The 18,163-nt window shown below is 44.9% G+C and overlaps 1 protein-coding gene across 2 annotated transcripts in view; it reads left to right on the plus strand.

Annotated features, from left to right (window-relative positions):
* Nucleotides 1-18,163, plus strand: part of SQOR (sulfide quinone oxidoreductase) — an 82,578-nt gene that overhangs the window by 23,257 nt on the left and 41,158 nt on the right. For both annotated transcript variants that reach the window (XM_030189582.1, XM_030189583.1), the window contains exons 2-4: nt 13,018-13,262; nt 15,952-16,122; nt 16,941-16,994. In XM_030189582.1, coding sequence (XP_030045442.1) covers nt 13,035-13,262; nt 15,952-16,122; nt 16,941-16,994 — 453 coding nt within the window. In that variant the 5' untranslated portion in view covers nt 13,018-13,034. The remainder of the gene's footprint in view (nt 1-13,017; nt 13,263-15,951; nt 16,123-16,940; nt 16,995-18,163) is intronic.

Below are 18,163 nucleotides of genomic sequence, written 5' to 3' on the forward strand. Positions count from 1 at the left end.
TCACTCCTGTTATCTTTTTTATTTCTCATTCATATTATTACTATTTTTAAATTATTTTTCTATTATTAATATTTTTACTTGTCTTTTATATTTTCCATATTTCTCATACATATGACGTTTGTTATATACCATTGACAGATCCTTGAGGAAGGCTAGCTGCCGAATCATGGCCCGTGTTGGGTCAAGATTGTCCACGCATTTGGTTTGTTGTTGGAGAATAAAATGTTTTTTGAAGCATTGGACTTCTGGACTTTTTTATGGTTGCCATCTTGGAACACCGTTGGTTGGCTCCTCCACCTCTTTTCTATTTACCTTTGCGGACATCACAATTTTGCATGTGTTGCCAAAGTAATTCCTTTAGAGGTGCCTTGCTGGATCCCAGGGAGGGGAAGGGATGAATATGGGAGGTAGGCTGAGAGAAGGCAGGGAAAGGTCAGAAGATGTATGAGCGAATTTAACAGGCTAGGGTGAGGAGAAAAGGTGGCAGTACCATATACAGAGATGCATAATGTCTTGTGTGCAAGGACGGTGAGCCCTTAGGTCCTGTAAGGCCCCGAGGGACCTTAAAGAACAGCCGTGCAATCCCAAGTCTTCACCCGCGGCGACCGCCGTTCACCAAGGGTTGAGCCCCCAGCTGCAGGCGGTCAACGGGACTTCAGGAACCGCGGGGTGCCGAGCTGACCCGGACAGGGACCAGGAGAGCAGAGGGCAGATGGAGAACAAGAACATCCAATAACAGTCAAAGTTCAGGGCAGGCAGCAGACAACGAAGTCAAGATCCGGCAAGAGGTCGAGGCAGGCAGCGAGCAGGGAAAAAACCAGGAACAGTCCAGAGGTCAAAACCAGAAGAACACGGAACACACAGGAACAAAATGGAAACGGGCCTCGGGAACAGAACCTGAAGCAAAGTTCTAACTCAGTTCTCTTCCTTAAGTACTGTTCAGCATCAGCCGCCCCGCCCCCGCAGGTATAGCCGACCAACCCGAACCTGGCTATTGACAGAGCCCTTCTGATTGGCTCTGTCTGCCCAATCCAGCACCTCAGAGGCGGAGCTCCGGACCCCCGCGCCCGGGAGAGACGAGGATGCCGGCCATCACGCCTCGGCACCGCCTCCTCCTGCAGCGCAAACACCACCCCCACAGCCGGCGACCGCGAGACTGGCGGCCGCAATCGCCGGCCTCTGGCCTCGGCACCGGATTGGGCGGCCATCACCGCGGCGGGCCCCGGCTCCCCGCTGCGGCTTCTGGATCGTCGACCCTCGCTGAAGTGGACGCCGGCTCCCGCCCCCCGCGGCGGAGGAGCCGGAGGGAGCTGCGGACGCGACACATAAATTGAGGAAAGAACCAAAAAGAAAAAATAAACCCTGATGAAATGAGTATAAAAAGGGAAAACAATTTTTTTAAAGAATGCAGAGGGAGAGAGAGACATTAAGAGAAGATATGGAAAACGACTTCATTTTGTTGAGGATTCCCTGTCTTTTTCCTCCTATGCTAGAGAGATCCTCTAAGGCCGGCAGTAAGGGAAATGGTGGGGATCTGTCAGCTTTGTTCTTATTGTAAATAAAGTATCTCCTGTAGCCAGGAGGGGGGCATATGCTGTAAGATCTCCCACCATCAAAAATTGCTCATCCTGGACAACCCTGCAACTGACAGTACTTTTTCTGAAAGAAGTTGCAGTTATAGAAAAAAAATCACTTACCATTTACATTTTTGCCCTCCAAAAGATTACTGCAGTGTAAGTAAGGGTTTCTATAGGGCAGTAGTCTATGTTACAGAATTTGTGGTATGCAGTGGTTCCCAGCTGGTGCCACACCTGTTTGGCTGGGTGTTCAGAGATATGAAAGAATTGCATGCACTACCTCCACTGTATATAAAGCTATGCGTTACATATAGGACAGATTGAGCCAGTCTGGGTTTTACTTCCATTGCTTTCAGTGGAAGCATGACCTGGCCTGGATCAATGTGTCGTCCTTTTATGGAGCCATATGGTAATCCTACATATTCATTATGAATATCCTGAAAACTAGCCTGGTTTGCAGCCTATGATGATCAGAAATGCCCAGTGACCATTGTAAGATTGTGTCTTAGAAATCTTTTATTGACCCCGGGCAGTTCTAACAAGGTCTAATGATCTTGAGGTACAGTCTGCATACTGAAGTTTCAGTTGTCCTGGCTGATTCTGAGTAGCTCTTTAGAGTGCAATAACCAGGGCATGCAGGAAAGGATGTCAACACACTTCCTCCAAGATGGGCCTCAAACACTTGCAGTACATATTCTGTGACAGTGTTATATCGCCTTCAGATCGTCTTGAGCAATCCCAGCTGGCTATTACGTTACATTTATGTAGGAAGCCATCAAATTCTAAGTACAGATTATTGTATCCATTTAGCTCCACAGAAATAACTTTGTGTCAGCTGCTGTATGTACATCTTGTTAGTTTTAGAGCCTACAATGTTTCCAGAAGTCTGGAAATAAAACGGTCCCTCAGGGCCTCATTCAGTTCTTTCACACTTTTAATCACATTTAGAAGGTACACCACCATCCTTGGAACTCTTAAAAGGCACACTGTGCCCCGGTGCTAATTTTCACCCTCTAAATGATTATAAAGCTTCAGCTACTATTTTTTTGAAACTATGCTTTGCATTTTTAATACATCATTTAAGACAAAATTGGTCCAAATTAAACTCTAGTGCTGAGCAGTCTGCTGTAATTTGGTTGCTGCAGTGCATTGTCAGATGAGAATCAAAAATGCACTTCTTTTGCAAGACAGGAAAATGAGCTAAAGAGCCCCTCGCTGGCTGCACCTTCTGTGAACGTCTCGACATGTACAATTCTCTCCATCGGTGTGGTTTACCTGTTTACTTCAGAGGGGCAAAGAGTAAGGAAGCCTTATTAACAGTGTGGGGAGGGGGAGGGGAATAGACCAATTCAGCATTAGTATCTAAAACATTTGGGGGTGGGGCACCAGCCCCATATACACCCACAGTTCACCCTATGTCAATCCCAGAATACTATTCATCTGCTTTTTTCTGTTGTGCCCACGTTCACCCTGTCTGGGTGAACTGCTGTCTAATAATTCTATGTGGAGGGGACAGTGACATCTAGTGACAGATTAGGTCATTAATTAGCAACAAGTCGCCTCCTTGGAATGATGAGGGAGAAAGGAAGAATGAACATTTAGATGTTGTCTTAGTATTTTCCCTAGAAACACACCACCAGTGTGGAAAGTTGCAGATAGTTCATACTGTAGTGTTCGTTTAACCAGTACAAAGTGAAAACTTTGCCAAAGCATCTTTCATGTTCTAAGCAGGAAATGAAAATGGAGCCTCTTCGTGGTCCCAGTCAAAACACAGTCATCTAAAATTTCTTAACCTCTCTGTGCCATGGACCCCTTCTCAGAAAATTGTATTTATGTAGATTATATTGCACAGGAAACCACTTATGCTGAAATACAGTTATTGAAATATTAAAAATAACACATATGTGTTGAACATTATCAGTTACATGCTTTCAGATAAAAAGGTACTTTACACAACCAATTGAATCTGGAGACCATAAATTAGTTTGCTTACATTCATTATTGAATGAAAAGCTAAATTTCAGTTAGAGTCGAGTGAAAATAAATTTGTAATTTTTTACCACCTAAGTTCACAGACCTCTTGAAATCTATCCATAGACCCCTTGGGGAGGGTGGGGGGAGGGTGTCCCAACAGACCAGGTTTTCGGGATATCTCTAATGAATATGCATGTGAGAGATTTTCATGCCTACTAACCCCGTTATGGTAAATCTATGGAATGCATATTCATTAGGGAGATCTGGAAAACCTGACCTGTTAGCCCTTGAGGACTGGGAGTGAAGATCAGTCTACTATCCTATTAAATGTGATGATGTCATCCATATGCAAAAGGTGCCAGGCTCATTCATTTGGCAGGAAATAGGGTAACATAGTAACATAGTAGATGATGGCAGAAAAAGACCTGCATGGTCCATCCAGTCTGCCCAACAAGATATACTTTTATGTGCTACTTTTTGTGTATACCTTACCTTGATTTGTACCCATCCTCTTCAGGGCACAGACCGTGTGTAAGTCTGCCCAGCACTATCCCCGCCTCTAAACCACCAGTCCCGCCTCCCACCACCGGCTCTGGCACCCAATCTCGGCTAAGCTCCTGAGGATCCATTCCTTCTGAACAGGATTCCTTTATGTTTATCCCACGCATGTTTGAATTCCGTTACCGTTTTCATTTCCACCACCTCCCGTGGGAGGGCATTCCAAGCATCCAAAACAAACAAACTAGCTAAATGTCAGGATGGAAGTAGAAGGTTTCCTTGTGTCCTGATTACTGATTTCTGGGAAAACATCTCAGCTAACGGTCTCAGGTGCTGAAGGCTGTTCTAATCTAAATATAATCTAAATTGACGTTTATAACCCACTTATTCCCTATAAATAGTTCAAAGCAGTGTACAATTAATTTGTAAATACTGAAATAAACCGATAATCTTTATGAAATAAACAATTCATAATAAAGTACTCATACATTAAAAAAAATCAGTTCAGGCTAATTCAGCTCATAGGCTTCTCAAATAAATAGGTTTTTAAATGTTTTCAAAATAAGACGATTGATTCCTTAAACACAATGGCAAATTATTCCAAATCAGAACAGCCTGATGAAAAAAGGAATTCTCCAATAATTTTTAAAATCTAATTCCCTTCAATGGTGGACAAACCAGGTCCATTCAATTATAGAGTATAGCTAGAACCTGATCTGGATGAAAATGTAACTAAATGAACAACCTGTAGGGAGGTTAAACTGTGAAAGATCTTAAAAATATGCAACAGGATTTAAAAATAATACGGGCTTACAGTGGAAGCCAATGCAGTTTCTTCAGTAATGGGGAAACATGATCAAACTTGCTCAGCTTAAAATCATATGGGCCACTGTATTTTTGCAGCAATCTCACCATAATTCAAGTCCTAAATGAACCTGCCTAGCTATGTGGGCCCAGCCTGGCACTAAATATTGGCCGGGACCCACATAACTTCTTAAATGTTTTAGAGCTCCCCCAATCCATCCTTCCCAGCCTCCAAATAGCTCCTTCTCCCTCTGACCCCCACCCTTCCTCTCCCCCCCCCCCCCAGAACATCACCTCCCACCCCACCCCACCCCTGCCATGGTCCAAGTAGGCCCCCTGGGCCTACCTTTACTCCCTGGTGGTCCTAGTTGGGGTATTGAGGGCAGGAGCAAAGCCTCCTTCCGGCGGGGCTCCTAAAATAGCTGCCTTGACCTCTTGCAGCAGCTTATGGTGAGGTCATGGCAGTCATAGTAGGAGCCCAGCTGCAAGGGGCAGGAGCAAGGGAGCTTTGCTCCCTCCCCCAACATCCTACTAGGACCATCGGGAAATAAAGCTCCCTCACTCCTGTCCTTTGCGGTTGGGCTCCTAAAATGGCTGCTGCGACCTCACCGCAAGCTGCAATGAGAGGTCGCAGATCCATTTTAGGAGCCCAGCTGCAAGTGGCAGGAGCAAGAGGGCTTTGCTCCTGCCCCCAATGCCCCTCTAGGACCACCAGGTAGTAAAGGTAGGTCTAGGCGGGCCTACCTGGACCACAGCGGGGTTGGGGGTGGGAGTCAATATTTGGGGAGGGGAGGGGCTTGCATTTTCACAGGCTGGGAGGAGGGGGGGGGGGGGCTATTTGGAGGCTGGGAGGAGGATCGAGGGCTCTACAAACATTTATTTATTAGGATTTATTTACCTCTGTTTTGAAAGAATTCACTCAAGGTGGTGTACAGTAAGAATAAGTCAAACATAAGCAATAGACAATTACAGCAGTAACAATATTCAAACAACAATACAAAGTATAGTGTATGCTATATTACAATAACACAATGCACAAAAAATTGTTTTAATAGACAGTATAGGGTGTAAGCAAAGTTGCAACATATAGACAGAGTAATGGGAGTAATAAAATAAAGTACTAATTTAAAGAAATTTACAAATGAGGTCAGAAAGGTGCTTGAATATTATCTTAGCTAGGGTAAGAGTGGATAAACACGTCCTGCTTGTTACAAATAGCCCCCAGATAACCTGAGAACCTATACAAAAATAGGACTCATAAAATCAGATTGATGGATCGAAGCTTAATTAAGCAATTTATTATTCAAATCATTCTTGCGAGGGTGTGGGTGGATGTTCCTGCATACTTGGAGCTTGCGCACACACACACACACTTCTACATGGTTCCACAGATTTTATAGTTACATTTAAGTGTCTGCCCCTAAATTTTCTCATTGGCTGGTGGTCGTCTGTCTACTAAAGTTCTGTGTAGCAACAGCTCTAAACTTCTCACCCTCTTTCTCTCTGTAGTGTAGTCTCTTTGTTGTGTTTCAGTTACCTCAAAGATGTGGCCTTGGCTAGTAAGCCTGTCTGTGTGTGTGTGTGTGGGGGGGGGGTCTTATTCATCCTTTCCTCTCTCCCTGTCTCAGCATTTTATCACTTTGCACACATTACTTTAAACTAGCAGTTTCCTTTGTTAATGTTTTTAAAAAGCTATAATATGGTAGTTTCTGTTAGGCCGGGCCTACAGAAGTATACTTATACTTCCATCACTAAAGAGTTCCTTTCTACCAGGGCATAAGTTATTTTCACAGTTATGTTAAATGCAAAAGCAATATCTATATATATATAACTTACCCTCAACGTTCTATTTGCACTGACGTCACTGAAGCCAGGTTCGTAAGTTCGAAGCTCTGAAGCCACACAAAATAACAGTCTGTGGGCCCCGCCCTCGCGTCAAACGTTATGACGTTGAGGGCGGAGCACATTCTCAGCTCCAACGTTGTACTGCACTGTAGCTCTGCTCCGCCCTCGCGTCAAAACGCGATGACGTCAAGGGCGGAGCACGCGTTACTTCGGCAGGTCAGTGGGGTGGGGGGGGCCTTCGGAGAGGGGGGAGCGCTGGCAGCGACGACATCGGTGGGGGTGGAAGGGGGTGCATTGGCAACACACACATCGGGGGGAACGGAACGGTCACGGACGCTGGGGAGCGTGCCAAAAGGGCCAGGGTCACAGCACATTCGCACGGAGGCTGCAGGGGGGCCGGCGACACACGGAGACACAAAGGGACGGAGGGGATCCTTGCTAGCGCCCGTTTCATTGCGATTTGAAACGGGCCTTCGTTACTAGTATTTACATATTTCTCACATGCTGTAGTATGTGCAGCTGTTTTTAATCCTTGTGTATGTGACTAGCAAGTTAGTTAATCCATTAAAGGCCTGGTTGAAAAGCCAAGCTTTTACCAGCTTTCAGATATACGAAGTCGTATGCATTTAGGGTGTGATGCACGCATTTGGCCCTGGACTTCAGCTCGCATGCCAAAGCTCCATTCTGACACACATTCGCAGAGCACTCCTTCCTTCCTTCAGTGCTGCCCTCCTTCAGTATTCCAAGCTGCCGGCAGCAGTCAATGAGGTAAGCAGACTGTCTTCGGCAGCCCCAGAATCTTTCCCTTTTCTGCAACTTCCTGTCCCACCTATGCAAGGACAGGAAGTTGTAGCAGAGGGGAAAACTTTCGGGCCTCCGAAGGCAGTCTGCTTACCTCACTGACACTGATGCTGCCAGCGGCCCAGAACATTGAAGAGGGGCAGCGCTGCAGGGTGGAAGGGGTGCTACTGCATACCACATCCCATGAGTAGAGGGTGCAGGAAGTGAAATGCACCTGTAGATTGGGAGGGGAGAAAGGAGAAAAAGCCACCACATTATCACTGAGGGAGGAGGGAAGAGAGTGAGACCTGCCAGATCATGGGAGGGAGAGGGAAGAAGAGAGTTGCCAGGCCATGGGAAAGAGGAGGAAGGGAAGAAGGGAGTGAGACCTCCCATACCACGAGAGAGGGGAGAACTAGAGAATGCAGGAGATGCAGGGAAAGGGAAGGAAATACAAAAAAGGGGGTAGAAGAGAGAGAGAGAAGGAAATGAAATTTGGCTGGGATCTGCGAGGGAAGAAGAGAAATAGGCAGTGAACCTATGAGAAGTGAGGCCAGGGGCAGGAAAGAGAGGGTTTGTTCCTGAATTCCTGGGAAGGAATGCATAACGAAGGTGGGAGAGATGCTGGGTAGGTGGGCAGGATAGGGACACAGAGGGATGATGACAAATGAGGGGGGATGGCGACACAGAAGGGTGATCCTGGATAGGGGAGGAGTAGAGACAGAGGGATGATGCTGGATAGGTGAGGGGATAGGGACACGAAGGAATGATGACACATGAGGGGGAATGGGGACCCAGAAGGTTGATACTGGATAGGGCAAGAATACAGACACAGAAGAGGATTACTTAACATGGTGGGAGGATAGGAGCAGGGACACAGGAAATATTAAACAGAGTGATAGCTACGTGCTGGGCAGACTTCTATGGTCTGTGCCCTGAGAACGGCAAGGACAAATCAAACGGGTATACGTATAAAGTATCACATACCATGTACAATGAGTTTATCTTATTGGGCAGACTGGATGGACCATACAGGTCTTTATCTGCCGTCATTTACTATGTTACTACACAGAGGGAAGATGGATAGTAGACCTAGAAAGAAAGGAAATGCCAAATGGACCATGAGGCCCTGGCAAGAAAGTTAAGAGAAGACAGAGGAAAGCAGAAACCAGATACTGGGACCAGCATGAAGAGGAAAATTAAATGACCATACAACAAAAGTAGAGAAATAATTTTATTTTCTATGTATTGATTGGACTATGTCAGTGTTTGGAAAATGCATGATCTGCCAGATCTAGTTTTGGACATGGCTGGGGCCCATGAGAAAAATCTCACTCATTTGGCCTTCAGTCTCCAGCGTTGTGGTGGTAAATCTCTGGCTCTGGGATGGGCATCCTTGGCAACTCTATGCTTTCTGAAGTAGAGATAGTCTAGTGTTAAGCAAAGCCTTTCAGGGCGTGCATTTCAGAATGTGGGGGCTGCTCTGGAGAAGGCTCGCTTGCAGATATCACATTGTGTGATGCCCTTTGTAGAGGGCAGGGCCACTGAGAGAGGGGGGTGGGGGTGGGTGGGGGTGGGGCCAGCTTTCCTGGGCCCGGCCTCCAAGGGGGGCCCAGTGCTGTGCAACAGCCCGGCAAGCCTCTTCCTGCTAGTGCCTGCCTGGCCTGCCTCCTGTTTCCAGGTCTGACTCTGTCTCTCTCCTGCTCCTGCAGTGCATGCTAGGACCCGGATGATTGCATTAACGCGATATCGCATTAATGCAGCCATCTGGGTCGTGGTACACAGAAGCAGGAGATGACAGATCAAAGAGGTTGGATGAAGCCTCCTTACGACAGACTGAGGGAGGAGGAGGAGCAGTCAGACTGAGACACAGCCGGTAAGGGGGCGGGCGGGTGTATGTGCCCAGAGGGTGGAGGGGGGTTGCGAGGACAGAGATGCGAATGTGTGTGTGTGTGGGGGGGGGGGGGGCGCGACCCAGGTGGGGGAGGAGCAGTCCTGCTCCGGGCCCGGCTGTGTGTCTCAGCGGCCCTGGGAGAGGGTGTGGTTAGTCATACCACTTGGAAGGACCTTAGTGACCTTGGAGGAGTGTAGAGGGAGATCTGTTCTTCAAGTACTCTGGGCTATTTCCTTTAAGGGCTTTGAAGATCAAACAGAGAGTTTTAAATTTGGCCCTGTGTTGTTCTGGTAGCCAGTGAAGTTTTTGCAAAACCGGTGTGACACAGTCACGTTATTTACAACCTTCTATTAGTCTTCTATTCAGCCGGGACCTGCATAATTGTCCTATGCGGGCCCCGGATGAATATTAGCTAGGACCTGCAAAGACTGGCAGCCAGCCCACCCACCCACATATAGCGCCCAGTATTCAGTCCTGGTGTCCAGACATGGCACAGCAGTGAATACTGGAGGTTATTCTAGCCAGCGATAGTAAGCATTTTTTAAAAATGATATGATACAGACGTTCAAATATTTGAAAGGTATTAATCCGCAAACGAACCTTTTCCGGAGATGGGAAGATGGTAGAACGAGAGGACATGAAATGAGATTGAAGGGGGGCAGACTCAAGAAAAATGTCAGGAAGTATTTTTTCACGGAGAGAGTAGTGGATGCTTGGAATGCCCTCCCGCGGGAGGTGGTGGAAATGAAAACGGTAACGGAATTCAAACATGCGTGGGATAAGCATAAAGGAATCCTGTGCTGAAGGAATGGATCCTCAGGAGCTTAGTCAAGATCGGGAGGCGGGGCTGGTGGTTGGGAGGCGGGGATAGTGCTGGGCAGACTTGTACGCTCTGCGCCAGAGCCGGTGGTGGGAAGCGGGGCTGGTGGTTGGGAGACGGGGATAGTGCTGGGCAGACTTATACGGTCTGTGCCCTGAAGAGGACAGGTACAAATCAAGGTAGGGTATACACAAAAAGCAGCAAATATGAGTTATCTTGTTGGGCAGACTGGATGGACCGTGCAGGTCTTTTTCTGCCGCCATCTACTATGTTACTATGCCACCGGCTGAATATCAGCCCGCAATTTTTCAGCTGTTCAGCAGAACCAAAAAATCTTGAGTAGAAGAGCAAACACACTTCAAACATAGAAACTGTTCTTCCATAAGGATTTATGGTAAAAACTCTGATAATTCAACAAACTATTTGTCTGTGGGCTTCCTACATGTGGTGTGACCTTGAGCCTTTCTTAAAAATATACAAATATAGAAATTAAATTTCTGCAGGTACCGCATGCTAATGAACAGTGCATGACCTGCAAATAACAAAGAGGAAAAAGCCCTAAAAAGATGCTGCAGTAAATATGGGTTTAGTGTGCAGTAGAATCCCGCGTTACCATGTGCAAAGCCCAGATTTTACTGCACTTTAGTCTTCAGTCAATAATATCATCCTGCCACAAGGGGGTGCATTCACACAGAACATATAATTACTTTTAACCCGTTAGTGCCCAATTTTCCATAAGCCATATGGGAACAAATTGATTTGTAGTGGGCACTAATGGGTTAAAGATCAAGGTCCCATTCATTAGACATAAAGAGAACCAAACTCAAAATTATTATATGCAATTTTAATTTAGCAAATATAAAAACAATTTTTGCCTTATGCACTGGCCCTGCCTGTTTCTGCAGCTGTGTGGAATCTTTAGGTTATATTTATTTATTTAAAAAGTGTATAACCTGCACTATCCAAAGCACTAGGCAGGTAACAATAAAACACACATATATAATTTAACAAAACATTTCAAACATAAAATTCACCAAATAGTGACAAATGTCATATCAATAATCAAATTATACACATTCCCCTGGATTCAAATTTGGGCATGCTCCCGGGATGCGCATGTAACTTAGCACCCTGTTTACTAAGCCACATTATAGGCACGTTAGCATTTTTAACGTGCTTAACCATGTATGTGCATTAATTGTGTAAGCTCCTAGGAGGAAATATTTTTTTCAGTTAACGCTTAGTTAAGCTCTGGAACTCTTTGCCAGAGGATGTGGTAGCAGAGGTTAGCGTATCTGGGTTAAAAAAAAACGTTTGGACAAGTTCCTGGAGGAAAAATCCATGGTCTGCTATTTAGATAGACATGGAAAAGCCACTGCTTGCCCCGAGATTGGTACCATAGAATGTTGCTACTATTTGGGGTTCCAGAATCTTGTTATTGTTTGAGATTCCGGAATGTTGCTACTATTTGGGTTTCTGCCAGATACTTGTGACCTGGATTGGCTACTGTGCTAGATGGATGATTGGTCTGACCTAGTATGGCATGTTCTTATGTTGTGTTCATATATTCACCTAAATGCCATAAGTAGAGCACCCGCATTTACATAAGGTTTCAGTTGGCAGAAATACTGTTGCTGAAGTTTGGGCACGGGAATCTGCTCTAAGCGCTATTCTATAAAGGGGAAAGGGAAATGGGACTTGATATACCGCCTTTCTGTGGTTTTTGCAACTACATTCAAAGCGGTTTACATAGTATATACAGGTACTTATTTGTACCTGTGGCAGTGGAGGGTTAAGTGACTTGCCCAGAGTCACAAGGAGCGGCAGTGGGAATTGAACTCGGTTCCCCAGGATCAAAGTCCACTGTACTAACCACTAGGCTACTCCTCCACTCATCCTGGAGAACCCTTCATAGAATAGTGCTTAGCACTGATTTTTGAGCACCATTTATAGAATACTCCCCGAAGTGTCCTAAACAGTAATTCATGATAAACCTGCCATAGGGGGTCTAATGAAAAGTGTCACAGAGAGAATTTAGCAAGATGGACTTTTGAGGGCAGAATAAATACCAGTATGCCAGTGTAAATTCATGAGACTATGACGTATCCAGAAACTGTAGAGATAAATGGGCCATTACCATTCAGAATAATGGATGAGCTGATTTTAAAAAGATGTAAAAGTGAGAGTCGGCTCTCAGCGGGTAAATTTCTATGTGTGTGCAAGAAGTGAGTTTACAGTAGGCAACTGCCAGTGTATGAGTTGCATGTTTTGAATCAGCAACTGAAGCCTTGGCTTATCTCAACAAGTCACAAAGGAAAAGAGAAATGGGACTTGATATACTGCTTTTCTGAGGTTTTTGCAACTACATTCAAAGCGGTTTACATATATTCAGGTACTTATTTTGTACCAGGGCCAATGGAGGGTTAAGTGACTTGCCCAGAGTCACAAGGAGCTGCAGTGGGAATTGAACTCAGTTCCCCAAGATCAAAGTCCACTGCACTAACCACTAGGCTACTCCTCCACTCCTAGTGATGAAGGGACACTTGGCTGCCCACATACTTCTGGGGACCAGCAAACATAAATCCGCCACTGTGCATGTGTAAAACGTAACCATAGGTCTCCTCTGTGGAGCTGGAGATGTGGACAGGCCATGTGTGTCTGCTGTGGGTCTGTGTGCTCACAGCACACCCTCTTACTCTGGAGCTGCGGCACTTCCAGGAATCAATCTCCAGGTCCCTAGACTAGTGTCAGCAGACTAGAAGAAGATTTCATTTCCGAGTATCCCTCAGCTGCTCATGCTCTCTCTTCTCTCTTTTTCTCAACAGATTTCCACCGAGTGACAATGACGAGTCTTGGGGTCATGCCATTGGCTTCTTGTGTCCGTCAGTGTACACGCTCGCCAGGGGCTCAGCTTGGCAGCTACTGCAGGCTGCACACAAGCAGCATCTCTTGTACAAAGGACTACTACGATGTGGTGGTGGTAGGAGGTGGCTCAGCTGGAATTACAATGGGCGCTCGCATGAAGAGGAAAGTGGGAGCTGAAAATGTGGCTATTGTTGAACCCAGCGAGGTAATGGTCAACAGTCCACACAGCAGAGCTGACCTGAGGAAAGAATGGGTCATCTCCTTCCGGTGCTACTAGTGTCTTCCGTTTGCAGGTGGAGGGTCATGGTTTCTGTGCCCGCGTGAGACGGGACATGCCAAGAAGATGTCGGCAAGGTCTCTGTGGAACAAGTTCCATAATTCACTGTCATATTCATCCGGATGAAGTAATAGTTTTCTTCACTGCGTGACTTCTGTATTTGGCATGAGGTCAGAGTACCTGGAGATGTGCACCAGAAATTTCTCTGACAGAGCTTGCCAATTTTTTTTTTGTTATGTAGACTTGAGGAGGACAATTTCTATCTATATTACACCAGAGGGTATAAAAACAATTTAAATCAGGGGTGGGCAACCACAGTCCTCGAAGGCCACAACCCAATCGGGTTTTCAAGATTTCCACAATGAATATGCATTAGATTGATTTGCATGTACTGCTTCCATTGTATGTAAACCTCCTTTCATGCATATTCATTGTGGATATCCTGAAACCTGACAGGCAAGGGGTACTCCAGGATTGGACTTGGGGAAACTCTGAGCTAGGCTGAATTATTCCTCATGACTCACACTGAAATATAAACTCTTTATTTAAAGATGCAAAGCAAGGCTGTAGAGGATATCTGATCCTGCAAGCTATAAGAGAGGAGGGAGGGTTGTATGCTGGCCTCAGCAGGAGAGGAAGAAGGTCTCTGTAAGGCTTCTGACTTCAACCACTAGGTGGCAAGAAAAAGTGCTTATCAGAAAGTCCTTGACTCTTAAAGCTGTGGAATGCTACTTTGTAAGACTAGCAGAGGGCATTGCCACTTGAAAGCAAAGGCTGTTCTGAGTCTGGTAGAAATTTAAGAAAAGTAACCCATCAGCTGAGGATGTTTAGCTAAAAATTTGTAATTCATATGTGGATTTTTTCCTGGTATTTTTCAGACCTTTCGTTTCAAACTATTTTTGTTAATAAACATTTTAATATGCTGAAATCAACTTTATGCACATTAATTCATAGGTTTACGCAGGTTAAATCAATTTTGCATGCACTAATTGTTTACTACTACTTATCATTTCTAAAGCGCTACTAGATGTACGCAGCGCTGTACACTTGAACATGAAGTCCCTGCTTGACAGAGCTTACAATCTAATTAGGACAGACAAACGGGACAAACAAGAAGAGATAAGCGAATATTAAAGTGAGGATGATAAAATAAGGGTTCTGAACAAGTTAATAAGGGTTAGGAGTTAAAAGCAGCTTCAAAAAGGCGAGCTTTTAGCTTAGATTTGAAGACAGCCAGAGATGGAGCTTGATGTACCGGCTGAGGAAGTCTATTCCAGGCATATGGTGCAGCAAGATAAAAGTACATAAGTAATGCCACACTGGGAAAAGACCAAAGGTCCATCGAGCCCAGCATCCTGTCCACGACAGCGGCCAATCCAGGCCAAGGGCACCTGGCAAGCTTCCCCACGTACAAACATTCTATACATGTTATTTCTGGAATTGCGGAGTTAGCAGTGGAGGAGAAGGGTGCAGATATGAGAGATTTACCCAGTGAACGGAGTTCCCGAGGAGAAATGTAGGGGGAGATGAGAGTGGAGAGGTACTGAGGAGCTGCAGTGTGAATGCACTTATAGGTCAATAAGAGGAGTTTGAACTGTATGCGGAAACGGATAGGAAGCCAGTGAAGTGACTTGAGGAGAGGGCTAATATGAGCATAACCACACTGGCGGAATATTAGTCATGCAGCAGAATTTTGAACAGATTGAAGAGGAGAGAGATGGCTAAGTGGGAGACCTGTGAGAAGCAAGTTGCAATAATCTAAGCGAGAGGTGATGAGGGTTCTGGTACACTAGGAATACAAGTCCATGCTTTTAACTTGCATGAAAATGGAAGCCAATAGTACAGAGACCTGAAGGTCCTGCAGTAACTCCCTGCCAATCAAATATAACAATCCAAAAAAATCCCAGCTTGTGGATGTGATTTTTCATTATCAACACTGCATAGATAGTTGAAGCGCTGTTGCGCTACTGTGGAAGTAATTTTCCAGCTTGAAATTTAATATAAGGGAAACGGAGGAATTGAACAGTTAAGACGTCAAGTTTCCCAAATACAGGAAAATATTGAACAACGACGGGGGCATCCACCAAGCATATCAGGATAAGTGCCCTGTGATTTATTATGTATATATATATTGAGGATAAAGGTACAATGCATGGGATTGATTAAATTGGACACTTTATAGATTAGCATGATATGATTTGAGATCACTTATTATTTGATAATAGCATAGGAGTGCAGCTAGCCTAAAAAAACATGGAGGAACTCTATGATTGAGAAACGTATCCACCCTTAGAGACATAAGTCACCTGCGTGTTGTTTCACTTGGGTGAGTCTTTGCTCTGAGAGTTCTCCATTAACACACAAAAAATGTATTTGTTATTTTGATTAGGATTTCAGTGTCTGATATCTCTCCCATACATTAGTTAACCTTGGATAAGCTCTGGTTATTACATATTTAGTAACTCCCTGCCAGGCATAAATCAGGGCATTAAAGAGCAGCTTCATCTTGAAACAAGTCCCAGATCAGTGGCTAAACAGCATATCATTCAGTATTATACATCTCAAACTGGCTGTCAGAATAGCTTTTGCTTTACTGTTTTCTTTCTATTTCTTATAGAAACACTATTACCAGCCCCTCTGGACTCTGGTCGGAGCTGGGGCCAAACGGCTTCCGACATCTGTACGTTCAACAGCCAGCGTGATCCCTTCTGGAGTAAAGTGGATTAAATCTGCAGTTCAGGGCTTTGAGCCTGACAAGAATTGCATCCGCATCAGTGATAATAAAAAGGTAGTGTAATAAAGATCCTGATCCAGTCCCACTGGTGCAAGGCTCAAAGTTAGAAGCATAAATCCTTGGACTATTAAGCCCTGTATTAATTAACATATTTTACATAGCTTGTAAGCTTGATCTGTATGAGGGCCTCAGGTTTTAGAACCTTTGCCTTGGACAATATCCTGCAGAATTTAGTAGCCTGAAGGTTTACAATTATAAACATATTTAGATAAATATGCAAAAGCACATGTGGTCAGTGGCATGGCCAATCGCATAGGTGCTTCTGAAAAAAATACAGGCCGCTTGAATGAATAATTTTGGATAGTTAAATCTTTATACAGCTAAAACGACCTGTTCAAAAAAAGTGGGATTTAGGATGCTCCAAGGGTGGTGCCACTTAAATATCTAATTTATACATCTAAACTGTGATATTTGACTGTAAACATATGTTAGATGGTCAAGTGAGCTACACAAGTGGCAGGTATAGCCTGAAAGGTCTAACTTAGAAGCTTCAAGTTATGAGTATGTTTAGTGACACTACTGAACAGAGCTAGCGGTTTCAAATTATAGGTCCGTATTCTGTAATCCAGTGAACATTAGTGTGTCTCTGGTCAATGGCTTTGCTTTGTCTTTTTTTTTAGTGAATAGAGCCACATCCCTCTTGTCACTGACTGGTATACCAGAAAAGTAAAAGAGTTCTTTATTATTTATGTATTATCCTTACAAATGGAAAATATGTGAATGATGATTGAATAACTTGCTGAGAAAATCGCAGGAATCTGTTGTCTTTCTGAGGCTGAAATAATGGTGGTGGTTTTTTTTCCCCCCTCTAGATTTCTTACAAGTATTTGATAATAGCCCTTGGCATCAAGCTGCAGTATGAAAAGGTATGTGGCTACGGTCTGGCTCTGCCATGCTGGCAAAGGTCTTGGCATGTTCCAAAGCATGGGGGACACTGAGGCACTTCTCCTTCCTCTAATGCTGGGATTTCTAACCAGTGATGCCCGCACCCCCATTGATATGGGAAGAGGTCAGAAGGGGTGAGGAAAAGGGTCTTGAAATCTGAGGCAATTTAGCGAAACTTTCTAGACAGAGTGAAGGCAGTTGTTAGGACAGTTCTTGGTAGTATAACTGTGTACTATGTAATTTTAGTGACATAAGCAGTTGGCACTGTTAGGGTGAAATTCAGTAAACGGCACCCAAACATAGGTATCGGGATGATCCCTGCTAAGCTAATATTCTATAAAGGGTGTTCTGTACAGGTTTAGGAAGACGTTCTGAAGGTTTCATTGCTCAGTTAAGTGGGTGCAGAAACCAAAGCAAGGTTAAGAACCATGCTCTACTGCATTCTGTGGTTATCTGTGCAGAACTGAAAAATCAACCCTGGCTCCCTGTCCCTGAAGGACTATTATTCGAGGGGTGAGCACAACATTCCTGGCTGACCTGGGGAGTGGAAGACCTGACTAGGGAATCGTAATGCTGCTGCTGAGATACCATGTCTGCTCCTTTTCCTCCAATTCCTAATGGGCTCTGAGCTGTGTACCCTGTCAGTCAGCAGTCCTTGAGTTGTCCTCGGGGGGGGGGGGGGGGGGGCACTGCAGCCACAATTCATAAATGATGGAAGAATAGATCCTTTCTGAGGGTGTATTAATTAGCCCACTTCTGAGCAGAGTGTAACTTTAACTGTTTCCTTGTTCGTTTTGGTAGGGTGCTTTTATACGATCCAAACAGTGTAAAAGCCCTCCATAGTGCTGGTTCATTTACGGTACCGAACCGGTAATTATAGCCAAATTAAGTGCTGAGACAGGGTGTTGTCTCCAACTCCCCCTCCCTTTTCTTGCTCCCCTGTCTTTCTGCTCTCCCCTCCCCCCTTGTTTCTTTTGAAGTAGCACCTCTCTAGATCCTCTGTCCTGCCTCCGTTTTTCTGGGTCCCAGGCCAGCAGCAGCAGAGCTGGGAAAGGTCTCTGCCAGCTGCATCCTTGTTGGTCCTGCTCCATGAATTGGTCTTGTTCCTTTCTGAGCTTCAGTTTAGCTCCACCTTCACAATAAATGTTTG

Source organism: Microcaecilia unicolor, chromosome 1 (assembly GCF_901765095.1).
Source record: "Microcaecilia unicolor chromosome 1, aMicUni1.1, whole genome shotgun sequence".
NCBI classification, from domain to species: domain Eukaryota; kingdom Metazoa; phylum Chordata; class Amphibia; order Gymnophiona; family Siphonopidae; genus Microcaecilia; species Microcaecilia unicolor.